Raw genomic sequence first — 23,445 nt, 5'->3', positions numbered from 1 at the left:
TGCTATCATGCAGTCATCGCTCGTAAATCTAGTACGCAAATCCAGCATCTGAGACAAATACACAAAGTGCTTCTAGAATGTGTGTTTAGCAAACCACCAAATTATAACACATGGACTTTATTATAAAACCAGACATCTGATGGCTATGCTCGCAAGAATGAAAATAACAAAAAATATTTATCTAATTTTGCTTCCTTGGGGGATAGTTCACTTTGAAATGAATTTTTGATATGTTTTAGCTTACCTCATGGCAAGGGCATCCAAGATGTAGGTGTCTTTGTTTCCACAGTATTTTCAATTTTGATATTTTTAGGTCAAACCATTGTTGTCTGTCAGTCATATAATGGAAGTCTATGGGGATTCTCGTAAAAGAGCATGCACAGAGAAGTATAAAAATTAAACATGATTTAAAGGGATAGTTCACTTTGAAATGAATTTTTGATATGTTTTAGCTTACCTCAAGGGCATCCAAGATGTAGGTGTCTTTGTTTCCACAGTATTTTCAATTTTGATATTTTTTGGTCAAACCGTTGTTGTCGACCAGTCAAATAATGGAGGTTTGGGGGTCCTCCCCTCGGTTTACCTCAAAGAGCATGCACAGAGAAGTCAAAATTAAACATGATTGAATGACTCGTAAATGTAAGTACACATTGATGGCTTAAGACAAGAAACGAGCGGTTTGTGTGAGAAAACAAACAGTATTTATATCGTTTTTACCTCGTGTTACCACAGTCATGTCCAACTGATCTAGGAGATCCCCATAGACTTCCATTATATGACTGACAGACAACAACGGTTTGACCTAAAAATATTAAAATTGAAAATACTGTAGAAACAAAGACACCTACATCTTGGATGCCCTTGAGGTAAGCTAAAACATATCAACAATTAATTTCAAAGTGAACTATCCCTTTAAGCTTAGCCTTGGTTACAGACGTTTGAAAAAGGTCCAACTCTGGATCCAGATTTGCAAGGCCAGATGACGTGGAAATAGAAGACTTGCAATTTTAGGAATGAAGCTCCCTCTTACAGCAGCCTGACTAAGTCTAACCCTGGACCTAGTCTTACTTATAAGTCTAACTTGTGGTCCCCAATTGACTAACCTACTGTAATCTGACAGTGAACAGAGCCCAGCAAGAATCAAAACTGTTTACAAAGACTACATCAGAGTGATAAATACATTACCTGACTAAGATCTATATAGATATTCTTAATAATCTTTGTTACTTTTAATGGAACAATAAACAAAACTAAAAACATACACACTATACAAATTCAGTAGTTTGGGGTAGGTATATTTTGCTATGTTTTTGAAAGTGGTCTCTTATTCTCAATGAGGCTGAATGTGTTTGATCAAAAACAGTAAAAAAAAGAGTCAAACTGTGAAATATTATTACAATTTAAAAATAACAGTTTTCTATTTTATATAATTAATTTCAATGATGGCAAAGCGGAATTGTCACATGATCCTTTAGGAATTATTCAAATAAGCTGATTTGTTGCTCAAAAAACAATTCTATCAATGGTAAAAATGGCTACGCTGTTTTTATGGAAACAGAGATGCTATTTTTTTTTTTTAGTTAATATGATAAGAACATCTTTTGTAACATTGTAAATGTCTATGTCATTTCATCCTCGCTGATTACCGACCTCAAACTTTTCAATGGCATTGTATAGGTATAAACTATTAGTAACACTTTATTTACGGTGTCCTTGTTACATGTTACATGTAATTTCTATGGTAATTATAAATTGTGCATAATTACATGCAACTAATCCTGACCCAAACCTGATCCTACCCCTATAGTACCAGTAAGTACATGTTAATTTATATTACTCCGTACTAAAACGTTTATATACACTGTAACAAGGACAACCAATAGTAGGACAAGGACCAAAATATTATTGTATTTTATATCCTTTAATACCTTTAGACATCCCAACACTGTACATCCGCTGTTCCTTCATTTCAAAGAGTCACAGGGAGGACATTCATATCCAAACAACAATTTTGCCAAGAAAGGATTTTGACTGACCCTCTTCATGTTTTGTCTACAAACCGCACAGAGCAGCAACTACAAATTAAACAATTTAAAAACAGGTCTATTCCCATCAATGAAAGATCTTATATTTGACAAATGCTCATTTGAATTGTCTGTTTCTCAGACAGGAAATGTTTGAAAATGTGTGCTGATGTGTATCTGCTATAATATAAATAAAACGATTATGGTCAAAGATGCAATATGAGTACGCATTGGTTAGGAAAAGGTTCAGACGGTATTATAAAAGGTATGAACATTTCAATTACATTCAAGTGTCCATCTGAGTGGCCTGCCAGGACTATGATGTGAAATGAAGGTGGCTTTAGATTTAGTTTGAATAAACAAATTAAAATGACATGCGATATTCAAGCGCCAACATAAGTAGGTTTAAGTTCAGAATGGGGCAAACATCTTCCCAAACCACTATGCCAAACCCATCTGAAATGTACTGCGGGTTAGGGAGTCAGATGAACATTGTAAGACAAAAGCAGCTGTCCACAAAGCCTGCCAATCTGATAAGCAAATCTGATAAACACATCCAATTGTCATCAGCATTCAGAAATATGGAAGAAAAGAAACTGCGTCCTTATGAGGATGAAGGTGTTCTCTCTACATCTCCAGGGAGATTCTGAAGTAAATACCTCTGGAACGACTCCTCAGAAAATTCTGGAACAAGGAACTCCAGCAGCAGGTCAAAAACACAGTACACCAAGTGCCTGCATTACAAGTTTAATTGTTAATAGGCATTTACTTCCAGCATAGTTAGGTTATAGTTCATAAACACAACAGATTCTTAAAAATTAAGGTCATTGAGGATTATCTGTTGTTGTTAGGAGGACTCTGATATTGTAAATTTAAAAAATAATACCTGTTGATAGTGGGGTCCTGTAGAGATTCCAGCAAATGCTCCCACACTAGCCTGAATTTCCCTGAGCCAAGCATGTCTGTAATTAACTCTACAATTCACACAAAAACAATTTTGTATACTGTCAGTATGTACTGCTTGCCATGAAAATGTGTTCTCCTCCAGTTTGAGTTCCACAGTAATGTGAAACCACACACCATATGAACCTCAAACGTTTTAGATACAATAGTAGATACAACGTGATGGGAATGAAGAGGATCTTGCTCATTAATTCTGAAGCTGCTCTAATGTTGTGAACTGACCTGGGAACAGCTGCATAAGGCAGTGCAGGCACTGAAGTCTGGTCTTCTCTCTCTGCTCTGGGCTTCTCTCTGGTCGTGGCACCGCAGGCAGCTCACCTCCGGGCCACACTGCATCCTGGAGAACCCGCAGGTAGATCACCCAGCATGGGGCGCTGCTCAGGTGGGCTATGCCTACATCAAGCCACCTGGGTAAGACAGAAAGACAAGGAAATTGAGAATGGGCCTAAGGTTTCTATGGTGTTTCCAGCATTATATCATTATGGTTTAGATATAATTGTAGTATTTTTTTATATATATATTTTGAATTAGATTTATTATTATATTTTCAGGTCTAAGTTTTAGCAATTGTGTTATATGATTTTGATTTTTTTTATATTTCTATTTAGCTTTATTTTTATTTCGGTTTTAGTCATATTAGTACTTGTACTTATTTCAGTTAGTTAGGCAACATTTCAAATTCAGTTTTTTTCCCCAAAAGTTCTGGATCTTTATCTAATATTTACATTTTTTTTTTTTTTCAGATTTATTTTATTTAATGTAATACCATTGTTAACCATAATATTTAAAAAAAATTTAATGCCTAGAATCAGATTAAAGTAATTCCATGTAAAAATAATTATAATAATATATATGGAATGGTCCAATGCACCCAACCAAAAATGACACTTTTGTCATTACAGTTCTTTTTAGTGGATCAAAAACATCCACCAAGACCAGTGTAGCCCAAAGCCCGAGTTACTGGTTTGAATCAATCTGGAATACTGCTCTGCATAATTAGCATCATTAGCAGAGAGAGAGAGAGATTCTTGAAAATGCTTTCATGTCAGCAAAATTGACTATATAGCTGAAATTCATTAACATGTATGGGAATTGAACCAAATCGAGAGCTTGTGAATCACATTCTAATCAGGAAATCTAATACCGAAACTCAGTCCTAGAGTGGCCATGACTTTTTAAAACAATTTAAACATCTCAGTTTAGTAAAGACATATGATGTTCAAGTCAAAGTCTTTAGAAAGACTTCAGAACCTTCACTGTCTAAAAATATGATAAATGTGTCTTGAATGCCAACTGCACTGGAAACATTCATTGTCACTCAGGCTGGGCCCTGTCATCACCTCTATCTTTAGCTCATTGTTACTTTCTATGAAATCTCATGGCTATTATGCACACTAAGCCTTACTACTAAAAAGAGGTCTGCACACTCTACGATCAGGCAAAGGAAACACAATAAACTTCACAAGTGCATAAGAGGAGCTCAAATGTGGTGGGTCAGGAGGGGCCCGTGTTCTGCTAACAGCTGTTTATTTTTCCATTTCTCTGGCATGCGGTGCACATGTTCTCCGAGGTCTTCGCATGTCACCTGTGTGATGGACTGCGGGGAGCTAAAGCGGTCTCCAGGGTCGCGTGCCTCCTCTCTAGAAATAGCAGCCAGCATGATGTGTGTTAACTATAGTAGACTACACATGGAGACAGACATGCACAAAAACAGTTACTGTCGGAAATTGCTACAAATTTTGAACTGAATTTGATTGATACACATTCGTAGAAAGACTTTTTTTGTGGATACTACCACGCAAACACATGTCCTCAATGTCTCAAACAAACAAACACTTGTGCATGCATGGATACAAACAGGCATGCTGCACAGTGGAGATAGATTTTAATCAATGTCAAGACTTTCAAAACCCTCTGAGTTAAATATGAGAAAACAAAGGTTCGTACGGAAGAAGCGGACAAAAACAATTGACAAGTAAAATTTTAAGGCTTCGGGTCATTTTGACCCGCGAGGGAAGGATTGGTTTCTAGGGAGGTGTCGAGAAATAAATACACAGGAAGGATTTTTTATCCTGAATGCAAATATGATTAATAAACTATGAAACTTTTACAGGAAAGCTTTATTGAAAATTTGTGTTTGTGGATGTTCAGAATTTCTCCTAATAAATTCTGAGACCTGACATTACCTCTGTCAGACATCAGACAACAGCTCCAAACGATGATCGTCCAAGTATTATTTCACAATGAAAAAGTTCTGTACTTTCACATATGCTGCAAAATATGACGTTCTGCATTACTTTCTCTCATTCCCACATGCGTTCTTTATCCTAACCTCCTCGTGCTTAAAAAGAAATGCTTTATTGATTTTGAATCTTGTGAAACAGTCTTCTGCCAAGTCATAAAAGAAAATATGGCTAGGCACTAGTTCAGATAACACAAAAATCATCAAATTGTTGGGTTATACAACAACATGTTCTAGTACAAGTATGAATAGAAAAAGAATCACATCTGACCGCCTTGACAGACAGGTTTTAATCTAACAATCTCTGTGTGCATGTGTATGTGTGTGAGCAAATGGACAAGGAGAAAAAGGGAAAAGTAAAAAAACGAAACAGGAATACACAGGTTCAAAAGAGAAGCTCTGTCCCAGTCACACACTTCAACATCCTTACTAAAGTTTACTTCATTCTTCTGAAGTTAGCTATACACACACACACTATACCAGTTAAAAGTTTAGTGTGAGTATGTTTAAGATAACACTTTTATTCAACTAGGATGCATTAAATTGATCAAATGTGCATTTAAAATTCTATTTCAGGTAAATTATGTACTTTCGTACTTTCTATTCATCAAAGGATCATCAAAATGTATAACCATTTCCACAGAAATAATCAGCACAACTGTTTGCATTGATAATAATAATAATAATAATAATAATAAACATTTCTTGAGCAGCAAATCAGCAAATTGGAATTATTTCTAAAGGATGTCATGCATGTGCCACTGAAGACTGAATCAGCATTGATACTGAAAATCTAGTTTTGCCATTACAGGAATACATTTTCATCACAGGAAAAAAATTATATATAGCTTAAATTGTAGTAGTATTTCACAATATGACAAACAAATAAATGCAGAGTGTTGATGATAAGAGACTTCATTCAGAAAACCCAAACTTTTGAACAGTGGTAAATTAGTATATGAGGCATTCTAAATGTTACATTTTACATATAAAATACTGAAATATGACAAAATGTGTATTATACAGGTTTTGTTTGTTGCTCATATACACCACATGGTTCACCCGCCTAGACATCTCATGATGAAACTACTACACTAACAGCAGTCAATAAGACCACACACTTGTGCACAGGGCAATAGTGTAAATGAGTCAGAATGATGGTGAATGCTAGACACTCATCACACCATTCAGACAAAGAGAGAAATGACACAGTTCCAAGGTCTGCTGTTTTATAGCCTGTGCTATAACTGCTGTGACTTTACCATTGACTGAATAGTAACAACAGATGACAGAGCCACTGATCTAATTACATGAATCAGCCAATTTTTCAGATCACCTAACAAAATTTCCAACATCCATTGGAAAAAAGAAGACAAAAGTCTGAAATGGCAAACTATAAGCTAAGTAAATTACTTATTTTAGGGGAAAAAAAAGATAATAGTAGTCTATGTACTCTGACTTTAGAAGTTATAGGACATCAATTACATAATCACTTGTGTGAAGATCTTAATGGTGTGTGCTGCCCCCTTTTGGTAAAAAAAAAAAAACCTGGAGAAATGTGCTGATGATCAGCTTCATTATGAAAGTCCTTGTTTCTGCCATTTTGAAAAATGTCTCCTGACACTGTCTAAGAAAAATAGAAAAACATGCACAACTATAAGGCTAAGGAGCATCTAGTTTTTTAGAATAGGTTTTGAGTTGTATTTATAATACTTGCAGAATAAGAATAACACCACATGATGATGTTCATTTACATGAGTATCCGTGGATCTACTGGGAGCTGCTAATTTGACCAGGGATTTTACAGTTACTGTGTAAGTGAGTTCCTGCAGTAAGGCATCTACATCTGTTCAATATTATTTCCAGCAAATCTGGAAAGTGTCTGCTTAAAAAGGTCATCCAGCAGTGGTCTAATACTAATAAGTGAAAAAAATCCCGACATAATGAAGAACAAGATTTTTTTTTAACGAATTGTTTAGAGTGGCCTCAATTCTAGTTTCTCACAAGCTCTCTTTAACCACCAAATAGAGTTAGACAATTATATCTACGACTTATACAACTGGACATGCACACAATAGGCTAGTTTTCAAAATTAGGTTTAATTAATTGGCATGATGCAACATGAAAACAGAAAACCAGAACAGATGATTTCCACACACACAGACCATCAGAACACAGATGTATCCAGCCAAGATGCTCTTGTGGTGACATAAGGTCTGATGCAGAAATATACAACCCACTGTGGTGTTTATGCCACCACATTTAATGGGCATCTCCAAATCCAGCAACTGGACGAAACAGGATCTAGTCAGGGCTGAAATCAAAAAACCCAAAGCATCCTAACCCAGTGACTTCATAGTAATGTCAGTGTCTACAGAGCAACAACATTCCCAGCCCACGTTTGGTTTACATTTCCAGTGGGACGTTTTATTCTCGGACAGGTGTGCATTACATACTGGTATTTATGTTTATAAGTGCAAAAGTATGGCCTATGTGGGCATTTGTTTGCAGGCTGGTAAACTGCTCATTGTGTTACACACAACATGTTGAATTTCAGCTAAAAGTACAAGTCTTATCCCTTTGGGGTGGTGCATTGCCTAAAACCCCAAGGCTGGCAATCAGAAGGTTGCTGCTTTGTATGGAAACTCATTTCCACTTCAGAGTAAAAAAGTTTTAAATAAGATGAAATGTTTCATTTTGAGATCTAAAATCTCATTGGGAGTTATAAATCCAAAATTGCAAGATATAATATCACACTGAGATATTTAAAAAATATCACAATTACCTTTATTTTATTTATTCTGGTTTCTGAGACATAAAAAATCCAAATAGACTCACAATAAGTTTATGATCAAATCATAGAGCTTTAGCCATCAACATTGGGCCCTTGAAGTCAGAAGTAGCGTAATATCTTTTCCTCTGCATTGTGACATACCAACACATTTTCATCTTTTAGCGTTATATGTGACGCTATATGACAAAAGGGCGAAATACTACGCACATGGCACCCGTTATCGTTAATATATCATGCGCTGTGATTGGTAGGTTTAGGTGTGGGGTAGGGTAGTCTCATATTAACGCTAAAGGATTTATGACGCCTTTCGCGCCTTTCGATTTATGACGCGGTTCGCGCGTTATATTAACGATAAAGGGTGCCATGTGCGTAGTATTTTGCCGTTTTGTCATATAGAGTCACCTAGGATGAGAACGGGCTCGACCTACATCTGAGTGAAACATACTACTGAAAAAGAAAATGTAGGATGGGGGCATGGCAGATCGGCTACATGTGAGATTTTAAATTACATGCATCGGAATTTAAATGACATACATCACCAGGAAGAAGTTTCACTCTGTAAGTCACGGTAGGCGCAAGTGGAGACTATGGCTTTTTTTGTGTGTATAACAGCACTTCTACAATACATTTTCAAAGCAAGAAGAGTGTGTGCACACCTCACACATTGAGCACACAGAGAAGGAAGCAAATGGACCAAGACCATTACATAATAACCCTGTTTGTAGATGGTCCATCCCCAGTGATGCCAATACATGCTTTGAACCACAGAGAGCCATAAGTTTCCAGACTTTTCTCCATCTAAGCACCACAGAAACTCCCAAATTCTGGAACAGCTAACAGAAAGCTTTAAGCTTTATCCTGCGGCAAGTTTATCCACTTGAACAAATAGCTGTTTAGGGACCAGTGATTTAGTGTGAAACCAGGCAGATAAGACACCCTCGCTAACAGTTTGAAAACGATTGGCCAAACTAAACATACACATTTCTGGCAAATGGTGAAACAAACTGGTCTTCTCAAATGATATATGTGAACAGACTTCCCTGAAGCGCCCGTGAGCTGGCCTGAAGTGTGGATATGTAAAAAAGTTGTGGCTATTTTACATGACCAAGGTGCTAACATAAAGACCAGACCAATAAAGACCTCTCTTTAATTTCTACCGCTTATCTAATCTCTCATGGTAAAGCTAATAAAATTAGAGTTAGATAAAAGGACAAGCCTTACCATATGTCTGCCAACCCTGCCTTGGCTTTCAAGGAGACAGGATGGAGAGACAAGGTCAGTGAGGCTTGGATATTTGTTGCCTGTTTCCATATTATTAGACATTTCCGGAACTCCAGGTCCCAATGACATGCTGTGCTGAAGTTTGTACTTGACAGTCAAATAAATGTTTACCAGATGGACTCAGAAGTGATTGAAGACATGATGGCCTCACATGTCCTGTAGAAAAACTCTAAGATAGAACACCGAGTACATTTATACTAAAACATTTAGACATTTTATATTTTATGGAAAGAACGTGATATAAATTCAAATGAAAGCCGCTTATTGACAATTTTCTAAGGGGCTAAAACTAAAAGTGTACATTGTTTCCAGTGCCCATAAAGGACATGGTGAAGAAAAAAAAATATGAGATTGAGGAAATATTATTTTTCAATGTTTTAAACTTTTGAGTTCCACCGAGAAACTTTGTGTTCTCTCACAAGGAGTTACTCAGGGGAACGCAAAGGTTTGGGAGAGAACGCAAAGTTTCACTGGGGAAAGAAAAGGTTTTTCGAGCCAACGCAAAGTTTCTCGGGGGAAAGCAAAGGTTTTGCCAACAAACACAACGTGTCTCAGGGAAGGCAAAGGTTTTGAGAGCGAAAGCAAAGTTTCTCGGGGAGTGCAAAGGTGAGCAGGCCAGTGCCACCCTGGCCCATTACTGGCTACGCCCCTGCAATAACCAGTCAATCAATCTGACCAAATATCCTTAACTCTGCATCAACACTTCATACATCTAAAATCCGTTCTTCATACATCTCAAATCTGTTCTCAGCATCAGAACATTCTGTCCACCTCTTACAGGAAATATTTCTTTAAAACTGCAGTAATCCTAATTATACTTAGCATCAATTATTTTGCTGACCCCAAACCACATAAACTCTCCAACTTGGTTGGAAAAAACATGCCAGAGTAACTGCACATGGAATAGTGAAGACGATGTCATGCATAGAAAATAGCTTTAGATTCAGCTGACATAAGGTGCTGATTTTAGCCACACTAATTAACACCTCTCCTGTTCTGGTGATGTCATACAAACAACGGCAGCATTAACTGTCACATCATTTAACAGACATAAGGCCCAGCCTAATATAACCTTCCAGAAAAACAAGTTTGGCTTGTGTGTATCGCTTTTAGTGAGGGCGAGGCCAAAATCCTAACTTTATCCCAAACCTAAATACGGCAATGCGAGAAACACATGCTCAAAGTGACCAGACAAGGCCTTCTGCGTTAATGAAGGAGAATTGCAGACACATGGCATACTTTTTTAATGAAGCCCTGAAATCTGAGCATATATCATTTACAAATGCTAATCTGCATCTAAAATTAACGTTCTTAGCGTTTTCTCAGTAATCATGTAACAAAAATAATTTTGGAAAAATTTGACCAACTTTTCCCTTGCCATGTTTGTCCTTTCTGAATTTCAAAGAGAATTCAATACTGTTTTTAGACAGTCTCTCATGTAACGATGCAGTCAGTCTATTAGTCCAGAGGTGGGCAAGGAGTGCCAACCCCAACAAAAAAAGTTAGGGTAAAGAGCTTGATCAGGGTTAGAGATAAACTTTGAAGGAAAAGTGGTTCTCAAGGGTCAGATTTGCCCAGCCCTGTACTAGTATTTCTCCCAATTATGAAAAACACTGATTAGATTAGCATTTAGCGAACTGCAGTGAGCTGAATGAACAAAGAGGCCATTTACACAGAATGGTTTGCAATGGAATGGAAAAACAAGCAAGGTCCCGAGATGCATCTTTAAAAGTTGAACTGCTTGACATGTCTTTTTTGAAATCTTCACACTCAGACGCAAGTCGCTGAAAAAGCAAATGTAAAACAATGGTCAAAGACCATTGGTGCATGTTTATGCATGTCAGAGGGAAAGTTTCAACAAAACAGTAACAATGTTTGCTTCTGGCCATAGTATTTACTCATAAATATATGACAAAGTAACAGAGTGAGCCCTATTTTTACAATCCAATTGCATGGTCTAAAGTGCACAGCGCAAGCGCACTCAGGGCGTGTCCGAATCCACTTTTCCTAGTTTAACAACAGGAAAAATGGTGGGTGTGCAAGGTTAGAGCGTGCGATCATCGAACATCAACGAGACAAAGTGTATGCCTGTTGTGGACCCCTAATAGTGTAGATGCATATTATTAATGCGCTCTTCAAATAACAAACATAAAATTTTGCCATTGACTTTAGACCAGATTTCAGTTGGTTAAAGGAGCAGTCTATTTCAGTTGCCTCAAAATAGCAACGCACCAATAATGTGCCTGAACACACCTCGTTTATCAGACCAGCACTCCCATGGGAACACAATTGGGTGCAAATGCATTAGCTATTTAAACAACGTGGTGCAGTACGTGAAAATGATGAAAAACTGTGTGGGGCTGAAACTAGCAAGAGACACTTGCGTTGCACCTGACGCCGCATTGCGCCGGGTGTATGATAGGGCCCAGTGTGTTTACATGCACATAAATGATTTGCATAAACGATGCTTATTAGTCATGCAAATGGCATAAACTGTGTTTTATTAAATAAAGGTCTTGTTTTATTAAATAAAGTACTGGCGTGTTTTTTGCACATTTTGATTCCGTTGACATTTTAATGTCCAAACCAGAGTAAAAAAACCTGACAATTTCACAATCTACGTTAATGTGAGTTTCAGCAATTGTCAGATTTTGATAATTTACTCATTTTAGATAGTTATAATCAAAGTTTTGTTGTAAATGTACTGACTGACTCTAAAGTGTAGGCATTCATAGTATCATTAAACAGAATAAAAAACTAATATTACAATATATTACACACAAGATATAAAAATATTCAGCAATAAACACCTTTATTATACTTGTTAATCCAATAAACATTCTTTCTCTGGCTACACAGAGAGAAACATAGAAAACATTTTGACCCACTCTAGCTAAAGTTCAGAAAGCACTGATGGAGGATATTTCACTGTGCGTACAACAAATATTAGTGCTGGCATGAGGAGTAATGTACTCTGGGGAAGTGAGTGACAGCACATTCTGTAAAAATGCTGTAATCCTCGCGAGGAAGACATAAGCTCACAGGAAATGTGAACACGCTCATGCATTGTTATGATTCCTTTTGGAGTAAAAAATGCGATCAAGTTCAACAGGGGATCATATAATGCAGATTCGCAGCTGGCAGTTTGTCTCAGGCAATACTTACTTGTCTATTCTCGCTGGGCCATTGAGTGCAAAAGGTTTAAAGTCGCCTCCGATTTATCAAACGTATCACAGAACCATTTGTGTACTTTGTTAAGCATGTGTAGGCCAGATAATAATCTGTTACCCTGCTGAGATTGTTGCTTAATCTACAATAAATAATGATCATTAAACTAAAGGACTCATTAATCCTGGGACCGTATGGTGAACCAGACACAGTGGCTTGTGTGGTCTTTACACAATGTGCTGGGGTTTTTTTAGCCATCACTTCCTTAACTGCTTATGACAGCTTACATATGTCTGGCCCACACAAATGACGCAAGGCTCTTGAACCAGATGCAATCCTGTTGAATGGCTCGCTGGCCAGTTATCAGCCAGCCCTGCTGCATCCAATCACCTTCCTGCGCTTCGCCCTCCATTACTTCTAATTGGGTGGAGTGCAACACATGCACGAGAAGCTCTGCTTTCTATGGTTTTAAGAATTTTTCCCCTCTTAAAGTCTGATGAGGACTTACGCAAATGAATGATTGAATAACCATTAATGATCAGCCCCGCCTCAAAAAATGCTTTCAACATACTTTGAACATGACCCTGCTGTTCTTGAGTGTTTTTTTTGTTCTCATAGATCAGTTAAGTCAGGGTCTTTTGAAAAACAAACAAAAAAATCACCTAGAAAAGCCATTATATCATTCCAAGTGACTACATTGTTGCTTTAAACGGACTTGTCTCTAAAGCCAGCATGATGGAATACTACAATAATCTCAAAACTAATGATTTTCCTGTCAACAACAAACTCTAATGTGTGTTAATGAACAAGGGTTTTTATTTTCTATTACTCAAGGGTAACAATGAACATCATGGCCAGCAAAGTGATTATTTAGTGGTTTGATCATTGTGTTAACATACACAGGGTAGATTATAAAAGATACACCACGAAAATGGGCATTACAATTCAGAACTGTCATATAGACATACCCCCACACACCCCCACACACACTTTTCCTCTGTCACTGGGGCTGTACCTTTTCAAAAGGTAAACTTTTGTCCATTTTAGGTGCTAATATGTACATTTTAAGTAATATGTAAAATTTAGGTGCTAATATGTACATTTTAGGTGTTAATATGTACATTTTAGGTGCTAGTATGTACATTTTAGGTGCTAATATGTACATTCTAAGTGTTAATATGTACATTTTAGGTGCTAAGATGTCAATTTCAGGAACTAATAAGTCCATTTTAGGTCCTAATATGTACATTTTAAGCGTTAATATGTACATTTTATGTGCTAATATGTCCATTTCATGAGCTAATATGTCCATTTTAGGTGGTAATATGTACATTTTAGGTGGTAATATGTACCATTAAGGTACCAATATGCAGCCTTTGGGTACAAAAGTGTACCTTTTGAAAAGGTACAGCCCCAGTGACAGCTTTGTACCTTTTTTCCTGATAGTGTACTGTCTGCTTACTATCATAAGCCTATCATATGTATTGATGTATTATGATATCACTCCTATCATAATACATCTTTTTTTTTTTTGGTACAAATTCAAAGTTGTCAAACGTGTACTCACCTTTCAATAAAAGTGCCAAAGAGCAGTCTAATGGTTTTCTGGATGTTTTCTGTACACAGCCAGCTCCACTGGTCCTTCATCAGCAAACACAAGATATTCAGAGCAATATCTGCCAGGGCAGTGTCTGCATCATCACAAACATCAAAATTTGGCAGTGTAAAGGTAGGGTTAGATTTTAGATTGTATCAGATAAATGTTTTAATCTCACATAAAATAATTAAAGCTACAACTCGCTCTCAATCAGCTCTCATTCATCAATTATATGCTGCCATCTCCTGTTTAATAGGGTGTACAGCATTCCTCACAGTTATCTTTTAACTTAAAGTTAAATTAAAGTTAATTTTCACCTTATCCTACACAATTCTAATATGCATGAGAATAAAATAGAAAAAAGTTTTCAAGCTCTGCTTTTGAAGTTTATTTACCTGCTCCTCTTCCTCTCTTTTCTACAGGTCTCTGCTCTCTCATGTGTCTTCCTCCAGCAAAATGACTCCTGACACCACCATCCACCAGCTTTTCCTGTTCCTCAACAAACCCCTCCAGATCTGACAGCGAGAAACCTCGAAGAACCTACAGAAAGGGATGAAGTACGTAACACTCCGCAACGACAGCTCCTCCGTGGAGATCGTGGAGCTCCTCACCTGGTCTCTCAACATAGCGAAGAAAGCCCTTCAGCCTCTCTACTTTCTACGAAGAATAAAGAAACCCCATCTCCTACCCCCCATCCTCACAACATTTTACAAAGGGATCTGACCATCTCAGATCACAAGAACCTGCAGCAGATATTGAGAAAAGCTGAGAAGAGCATCATCACAAACTCATTTTCTCACTCAAAAACCCAGACTACTGTGCCCTGTTCCATGTAAAATTTGTACTGTTGGTTTTTGTCTTATATAGCACCATGGTCCCGGAGGAACATTGTTTCGTTTCACTGTACACAGCCTTTATAGAGCTGAAATGATAATAAAGCTACTCTGACTCTGAAAAAAGTCATTATCACTAATAAACACAATAAGTGCCAACAATTGGGAGTACCTAAACAGGGTTCAGGAGTACTTCACAATTATTTTGCTTTTGCTTTGCAAAACCTATAAAACAAACTAAAATAATAAAAATATATAGGCTACATATACTGCTGTGAAATAATAAAGGGTGGCTATAATTAATTACAACGGTTCTCATGATTTTCTTTTTCACTGAATGCCATAAAACATACATTTTGGAAATAAAGGAACAAATTTAAGGTTTGATGTAGATTAAAGACTGAAATACACAACATGACATTTCCTTAGAATTTCATCACAATTAGTTGCTGAAAGTGTGCGCCAGTCTGCAGATTTCGGGCAGTCAGAGTTGACAGATTTCACAGAAAAGTGTATGATGGGCACAGACTCTGTTTTTAGCTTTGGACTATGAATCCATCCAGAGAGAAGATATAAAACCAGCGTAATATTGTGAAACCTGTATCGTTTATTATTTGTCATGCTTCTCCTAGCAACGAGGTGTGTGTTTTTGCATGAGTTTGTTGTGTTCAGAATAAGCTAAACAAGTATTGTAGAGTGTGATCATCAGTCATATAGTGTATGATGCCCAAATTTTCTTTTGTAACCATTAACAATGTCGGCAGGTGTATGATGTCTAGTGTTTTAAAATCTGTTCAGCTTTAAAAAGTTGTGTTGTGTATCCCAGCTTTAAGGGGTACTGAGCCTTACTGATGGGTATATATGACAAAAAAAGGTTGAGAAACATTGCAAATAAGTAAAAACCCTGCCATACTCAATATAACTTTTTTTTTTTTATGTGAATGATGCATGGACAGATTATGAATAACTTTTTATGTGGCATTGGCATGAAGAACTCACTGAGCAGCGTTCACTGAACGAGTATGTCACTTTAGGCTGCAGGCTTGGGACGTTAAGAGTAGGAGCTATTTTACTGGAGAATCTCAGACGAGGCCTGAAATGTGAGAGGACAGTTTGTGGAATTAAAAACAAGAGAATTATTAATTTGCATGCTTGATATGTGTTAAGTCTCATTCTCACTTTCTTTGTGGGTCTCTTTCCTCTGTGGGGCTCTGAGGCTCTGGGCGTGGAAATGCCGTCTTCAGGGTGTCCACTATGTTCTCAACCATCTGTTTATTAGGAAAACATACAGGCAGACAGGCAAAATTAAACAGCAATGTCAAAATAAAAGTTTAAAAAGAAAGAGGAAGTCTTTTCTAAACATTAAAAGAAATCAAAATATATCTTGTTTCAGGACAGAGGGACCTTGTCTATGCGTGAACTCGACGGCTTCTTCTGGAAAGCTGCTGTGGCATCAGTGTTGAGGGCAAGGAATTCACGCACCTCCTCACTGTTAGTTGCCTCTGGGATGGTGCACAGTTTCTGCAGGAGTGGAAAAAGGTGTGAGAGGCCAGGGTTTTGTATAAAAGTCACATTTAATTTGCCCGAAACATTTTATTAGGGAAGGGAAATCTCTTACCCTAAGGAATGATTCCAGTTGGCTTCTCCTGGCTTCCACTTTTTCTGTGTCCAGGCTGCTGAAGGGAAGGTCTGGGAAAAGTTTCTTTGGACCTTTGACATCTGAAATGTGAGCACATATTTTAATATGGAGTCGAGATGATGCATACAATACAAACACCATACAAATACTGTGTTTGACCCCCTTTCGCTTCAGAACTGCCTTAATTCTACGTGGCATTGATTAAACAAGGTGCTGAAAGCATTCTCTAGAAAGGCTGGCCTATATTGATAAGATAACATCCCAAATATGCACTATTGGGTTGAGATCTGGTGACTGTAGAGAGATAGACTCGGGACTGAGTGCAGGTGCAGCGGGACGAGTGTTCATCTGCCGTGAACTGAGAGCTGATACGGCGGAAAGAGTGTTTGTGCGTCGTAAACTGAGAGCTGGTACAGCATAAGGAGTTTTCATCTAAGTGATTTGTGAGCTGATTCAGCTGGAAGAGTGTTCTATGAACATTGCTGTAGCTGAGGCTACAGTGAATGTGATTGTGGCGCAGCCTTTGTTTTCTTTTATATTTTGAGTTAATAAAAAGTACTAGTCCCGGTCACGCCGACCCTGTCTTCTTCCTTTCACCCACATGGAACCCTACCACACAATGCAACAATGTTGAATGCAGTTGTGCTGCTTAATATTTGTGGAAACATTTTTTCAGGATTATTTAATGAATAGAAAGTTTTTATTAATTAATTTTTAAAGCATTTGAAATAGATTGTTTTAACAATGTAAAGGTCTTCACTGTCACTTATGAGTGAAAGTATACATTTCTGTTTATATCTTACTGACCCCAAACTTTTGAACAGAATTTTATTTCATTGCATTTTTCATTTCATTTCATCTTTATTGCCAGACTCAAGGTCCATTAGAACACCACACAACACTACAAACACCCACACACCTCCATAAAAATAAAATCACAACAAAAAAAGAAAACAGAATTTAAAAAGACAGTTATACCAGTGCTTCCACAGAGGTGACTGGTAACGCACAACACTTATACTAGGATTAGTCAGTAGATTAATAATGCCATTCTGAGAGCAATTTAATTATTTAATATGTATATTACTTTGTACTATGCAACTTTGACAAGATGTACTTATTAGATCTGAGACTATAAAGTGTATTTTATTTCAATGTATTTATGTTAATTTTTAATATGTGAAAATGTCTTACTTTTGATCACTTTCTTGAGATCTGGCCTTTCCTCCAAACGGCCCTGCAGATTGAGGAACTCAGTGTAGCGCCGGTTCACCATATGATATGTGACAGGCTGATCAGAGCTATTTGAATCTGAAGCAGTTTCGAACTACAAACGAAAAGACACAATACATTGATAATGAATTAGTAAAAAGGGGAAAGAAGCCTAAAAACATTGCTTTTCATGAAATCCCTAATTACAACGGATTCCAAACCAAATTTAACAACAACAACAAAAAAGTCTGTATTTAACATGAGATGTTTGATGCATGTGTGAGAATCTCACCTTTACAGTGTAAAGAGTATAAGGATGAGTGCTGTTGCTTCTTTGCTCTTTGGCTGTGATGGTCCCAACGATTTGCAAGTTCTGAATAGATACCGGTCCCTCTAAATTCGGCAAGTTTTCAAAAACGAATGAGTCCAGGCCAAGGCTTCTTGGGACGGAGTTTGAGGTGTTAGTCAGTGGTCGGACCAGAGAATCTTCCACTATACTCTCCAGTGATAAAGGAGGCTCTGAAACAATGTTTTGCCTGAAACACTTCCCCAAAATACCCAATGTGTCTTCCTCCAGACAAACCAGCCCACAAAAGTCTGAAGGAGAGATGCAGTCACAGAAGTCCTCAGCATCGGAGTCTGTTCGTTTCAAAGAGTCACTAGACATCTTCCTCTCATCCGAACAGGGTGATTCCAGGTCACAGTCTGTGTGTCTATAGAGGCGGCTAGTGCGGTATGGAGATCTAAGAAGTTCAGCTGTATTTTGGACCATTCTTTCTGGAAAAAGTAAGCCAGAACTTCTTCTCCTATGTACATTTTCATCAGAGGACCACTGACTCTGGAAACTTGTTTCAGAGGAATCAAGGAGGGGGGCTGTGGATACAGACCAAGCTGTCTGCATGCTGGAGGTTTCAGGACAGTCGAAAGAAACCGGGGAGTCATGATCCCAGAAGCTTCTTTGGGAATCGTCCAGGTCTGCTGGAGGTGTTTGCTGTGAGCTTGTTTCTTCTTTGTCAGTGGACTGAGTGAACACATCTACGATGGTCTGGTTTAACCAATCTGGACTGGATATTCTTGCCACAAGGGGCAAAAGAACATTGCATGTTAAGAGCTCTCCCACCATGTAGCAGCCTGTTCGTGTTTCCAAGTGAGATTTTGGAATAAGGACGTGCATGAGGAAATCTACCAGTGCTCTGGAGTAGCAGAGCTGGTTAGCTGGTCCAGTCAGGGCAGGGTGAGGCAAATCGGCTCTACTGTACAACCTCCATAGTTTTTGTGAATTTGAAAGCGATTGGTCGGACTCTTCTTGCAGTGTTCGTTGAAGTTCCCTGGCTTGGCTGAAGCTCTGCAGATGGCGTCCGCAAAGCTCAAGAATCCTCAGGGCCAGAGCTCTCCGGTCCACCTGTCTCGCTCTCCTCTTCAGTTCAGCGGCTGCCTCCAGCATAGTGTCCCTCACCTCCTGTTCAAATGCATCCCCTCCTTTAGTAACAGAACTGCAGTACCAGGATGACACAAAGTCCCGCACAGCCTTGTCAACAGCACTTTGAATCTCCCAGTCCAGTCTTTGTTCACTCTCTGAGGCAGTGTGAACTTGAGGCGACTCACCCAGGGGCAGGAAGTGCTCCAAATGAAGGAGGCTGTTGGCATCCAAAGCGACATGAGATCCCAGCCATCCAGCCAGCACTACCAACAGACTGGTGAAGATGCACAGCAGCCACACATTCACAAGAAGATGGAACAGAACTAACCATGTAATCAGAACTACAACTCCAAGAATGCTCCTCTGTCCCAGTAACTCAGAGAGACTCCAATGATTTGGATTGGCAACACCAGGCATTTTGTCACAAGTCAGAGCTCTTAAATTGGAAAGAGATAGACAGACTGTCAAATAAATAAACTATAATAATGACCTTGTTTTGCCATTCTACATTATTACCTAGCCACATTACATATGTAAAACAGTAATAGGCCTATCCTATACTAAACCTATTGACAAACTATATATCATTTGAAAGCTTACAATCTCTAGTTTTCATATTTTGTGATTGATTTTCAAAATAAATTACGGAGGAGCTGTAATTTAACAATTTGCAACACTAAAATGTTCATACTTCAAGGCGTGTTCAAACCTTTATTTTGAAATAGTGATGGACATGAAAAATCATGAAAGAATGGTTTTCATGAAAAGAGTTCAAAATATAACATCCATTCAAGTTTTTTAGAGGAAAACAAGGTCTGAAATTCTTCAGTTTGGTACTGCGCCAAAACAAAATCTTACTGAATGCTCATTTTTGGGGGGTACCATTTAAAACACAACTTGTTCATATTTTTGGCTTTGACTTTTTTGCAGTTTTAGAGTTCATAATGTTTTGAAAATATAGATTTTATATAAAATATAAATAATTACATAAGAAATTGTACATTTTCACGAACTCAAAATTTTATAACTTCTTTCTGTTTCTTCATATTTCACTTCTACAAGAATCCGTAAACACTTAAGGGGTTAAAAGGTTAACGCAGCTAAACCCTCCAAACGAATAATAACAACATTTGGAGAAACTTACCGTTTCAGAGAGGATGTGTGCAGAGACTGAGCAGGTCACAGTTCCTGATAATTAAACTATATCCGTGACCATATTATCGTCAAGTAGATGCGCTCTAAAGCTGTTAATGATTTGGTCAGTATAACAATATTATCAATATAGTAAATTCTTGGTGTTTGCCTTGCATGTCGTTGCTTTCTACATTTGCAGTCTATCTACTAATCTACTTCACTGTAATTGGATTAACATCGAACAAACTGTCCACCTCAGATTAGACTTCAGTCATTAAAAACCGACTGAACGGCGCCCTCTTACTGCAGCAGCGGTGAAGTTCAACAACAAAAATACTTTCAGATCGGAATTAGCACATTACAAGGACAAAACCATGTTCTTTCTACTAGGTGACTAATTATTATAATAATAAAACCAGTTTGTCTTCATTTTAACATTTTTTTTTTTTGCCTATTCTCCACTACAAACTATGCGTTCTTTCTACTAGGTGACCAATTAAAATTTTTGATAATGAAAAATACTCAGTTTATTTAAGAAATAAAATATTTTCTAAAACATTTGAAAAAATATTTGTAGACAAACTTAATTAAATGATTGGTTTTAATAAAATCATAGCTGTAACAATTAGGATGTATTATTAAAAATGTACAACTCCTTTATGAGAAATTAACAATTTGATATAAAAACTAGACTATATAGTGTAGTCTATAATATGTAATATTTAAATAGGCTATATTTTGGATTATAGGCCTATGATATTTTTGTTTGTTTGTTTTCACAAGAAACAAAGGCCTATCAACAGTCTATATCCTTATGAGAAAAACTGGCCTAAATAAAATGTTAATTTTAAACAAATAGCCTAAACACATAATAAACCATAAAACGGCTAAAGTTTAGAATGGATGCTAAATTAGCATATTGCATTATTTAACTGATCAATTCATCAAAATAATGAAAAATAAAAGCCTAATGAAACTTTTAATGGATAAATGAAACTTTTATTTATATAGGCCTAAATATGGTTTACAGAGGGTTAAAAGACAACAACAACAAAAAATAATAATAACAAACTGATATGGATACTACAACCTAAAATAGCTACAGATGTCAAAAAATCAAGGAGGAATCCATTCATAATCTGAAGTTAGCCTTCAGATTCAGTCTCTTTTTCTGGACTTTCTGCTTTTGCACGAGTGTTTTCCCTGAAAACAGCAGATTTCTTTCTTGCACCCCCAGCACGGCTGAATATCATGGTCTCCATAAGAAGTGTCGCGATGACAAAGATAGCAGCCTGAGCCCTTGTTTTTCATTTTACTGCGAACCAGCCGTCGAAGCTCCCTGCGTTTTTCGTTATCCACACAGCACGCCACGTCAACCACCTCGATGCGACTGGGGTCCCACACGCAGTCCTCCTCGCGACCGGACTTGATGGTGGAGATTTTGCTGTTTGGCGGAACCCACGCGCAGTCGTACCCGTCGCTGTGCCACGATTTCATGAGAGGATGATTATCACGGTCTATTTTCTTCACTTTTCCAACACGCACCCGCAGTTTGAAAACGACTTTGTCGTTGACGTCAGTATTGAGAGGGTAACACATGGCTTTTTTAATGTTACGACTGACATAAACCCCGGCGCCCAGCATTCCATCTTTAGAGGGTACAAATCCTTTATTAATGATAGCCATGGCGTTGTTTAAATGTGCTCCGTGAAACATTGTGTATGCACGGCCAGACTCCGGTTCCTGGTTCTCGGACAACTTACTGCGGTCTTCAACAGCTTTCCAGCCACAGAAAGACACTTCTCTCTCCATTCTAAGATTGAATACGTGGATTGAATTAGTAGCCTATATGGGAGCACTAAAACAGTCTTTTACGTTTAACTAAAATCCAATGAAATCATCATCAAAGGGGAAAATATGCTCACCGTCTCCGAGATCGTAGTAGGCTATAGCCTTTATCCTACAGCTGATAACTTTTTACTTTCGATTTCGTTTCTTGCAAAATAAAAACCAAACCCCTCCAAAACCTTTAATCGTCATTCTCACGACAGCTTTCTATTTTAAATAGGCATGACATTGGCTATATATAAAGTAGCCTAGGCTACATTGCTTTTATACAGTCTGTTCCAGCAACATTTGCCTTTGATGCACTGAAAAAAAAACCTATCTAGGCCTATTTAAATCTATTACTATCCGTAAATAGGCTAGGCCTAATATTTGTTTCCATCCAATAACTTGACACTTTAAGTTTTGTCAATTAGTTAAGCTCGTAACACTTTGGTTTTGCTTATATAAAAAATAAGACAGCAATATTTTTTAAAAACGAATATTCTTTAAATTTAGTGACAGATGAATCTTTTTTTTTTTTTTGCTGTTTCCCTTTTTATTATTATTATTATTTTTATTGTTTCAACAACAGTTACAAAACTTGAACAAATAAAATTAAATACATTATAATACAACAAAAATAAAAGGGCCAGGGTTATACAAAAATTATGATACAAACAACGATATAATAAACCAAACAGACATTAAAAGGCTTTGACAATTCACAAAATCATAAATGTTTTTAATAAATGAATGGTTTAAACAGCTTTTTTGTTTGTATGCCCTTAATAGAAACCATATAATGTTCTAGACCTTTCAAAACCACGGAAAAAAAGAGGTTTCTGATTCTTAAATTTACAACGATGAATACGAAACTTAACAAAAATAATCACCAAATTAATAATATATGGTTCATTTTCCATACGTTTTTCATATTTGACAAAACCTAATAGCCTATTACATGTTCATTTAACAAAAGGAAGTTGCAATCCAATTTGTCATTAATAAATTAAGAAACTTCCCACCATAACCTCTTTGTAAATGACTGACAGATTAATAGAGCACCTATCCCGACATAATTGTGACACAAAATCCTAAATAAATAGCCTAATTTTGTGATATTTTAAATATCAATTAAACGCATTAAAGTCAGTCATATTTTTTTCAAACATGTTATTTGTGTACGTCTGTATTTTATTGGTATCTGCCACCGAATGTTTTGAAATACGAGTGCTACTTTATGTTGTTTATCTCGCAGTCACAAACTGCTCTGGAAAGACGAACTAAATACATCATGGCCGCCAGTAGGTG

The 23,445-nt window shown here is 37.3% G+C and overlaps 2 protein-coding genes across 3 annotated transcripts; both read right to left on the bottom strand.

Annotated features, from left to right (window-relative positions):
• Positions 1 to 933: 933 nt before the first annotated feature.
• On the bottom strand, positions 934 to 19,623 carry snx19a (sorting nexin 19a). Of its 2 annotated transcripts, XM_039658416.2 has the most exons (11): positions 18,046 to 19,623; positions 17,736 to 17,868; positions 16,521 to 16,621; positions 16,307 to 16,423; positions 16,082 to 16,170; positions 15,902 to 15,995; positions 14,465 to 14,609; positions 14,040 to 14,163; positions 3,210 to 3,394; positions 2,911 to 2,998; positions 934 to 2,758 (listed from the first exon to the last, which is right to left on the bottom strand). In XM_039658416.2, the coding sequence occupies exons 1-11, from the start codon at positions 19,588 to 19,590 to the stop codon at positions 2,629 to 2,631; spliced, it is 2,751 nt and encodes a 916-aa protein (XP_039514350.2). In that variant the 5' UTR covers positions 19,591 to 19,623; the 3' UTR covers positions 934 to 2,628. The 2 variants fall into 2 exon arrangements, with proteins under 2 accessions (XP_039514350.2, XP_039514354.2); XM_039658420.2 differs by lacking the exons at positions 934 to 2,758; positions 2,911 to 2,998 and having other exon boundaries at positions 3,265 to 3,394; positions 14,040 to 14,113.
• A 1,661-nt stretch (positions 19,624 to 21,284) lies between these two features.
• gig2o (grass carp reovirus (GCRV)-induced gene 2o) lies at positions 21,285 to 22,338 on the bottom strand. The gene is made up of 2 exons (XM_039658262.2): positions 22,233 to 22,338; positions 21,285 to 22,120 (listed from the first exon to the last, which is right to left on the bottom strand). The coding sequence occupies exon 2, from the start codon at positions 22,117 to 22,119 to the stop codon at positions 21,466 to 21,468; it is 654 nt and encodes a 217-aa protein (XP_039514196.1). The 5' UTR covers position 22,120; positions 22,233 to 22,338; the 3' UTR covers positions 21,285 to 21,465.
• Between the last annotated feature and the right edge of the window lie 1,107 nt (positions 22,339 to 23,445).

The sequence above is a fragment of the Pimephales promelas genome, chromosome 4 (assembly GCF_988280905.1).
Source record: "Pimephales promelas chromosome 4, fPimPro1.hap1.1, whole genome shotgun sequence".
NCBI lineage: Eukaryota > Metazoa > Chordata > Actinopteri > Cypriniformes > Leuciscidae > Pimephales > Pimephales promelas.
The sequence above is the reverse complement of the archived record's forward strand: the minus strand, read 5'-3'. Positions and strand labels throughout refer to the sequence as shown.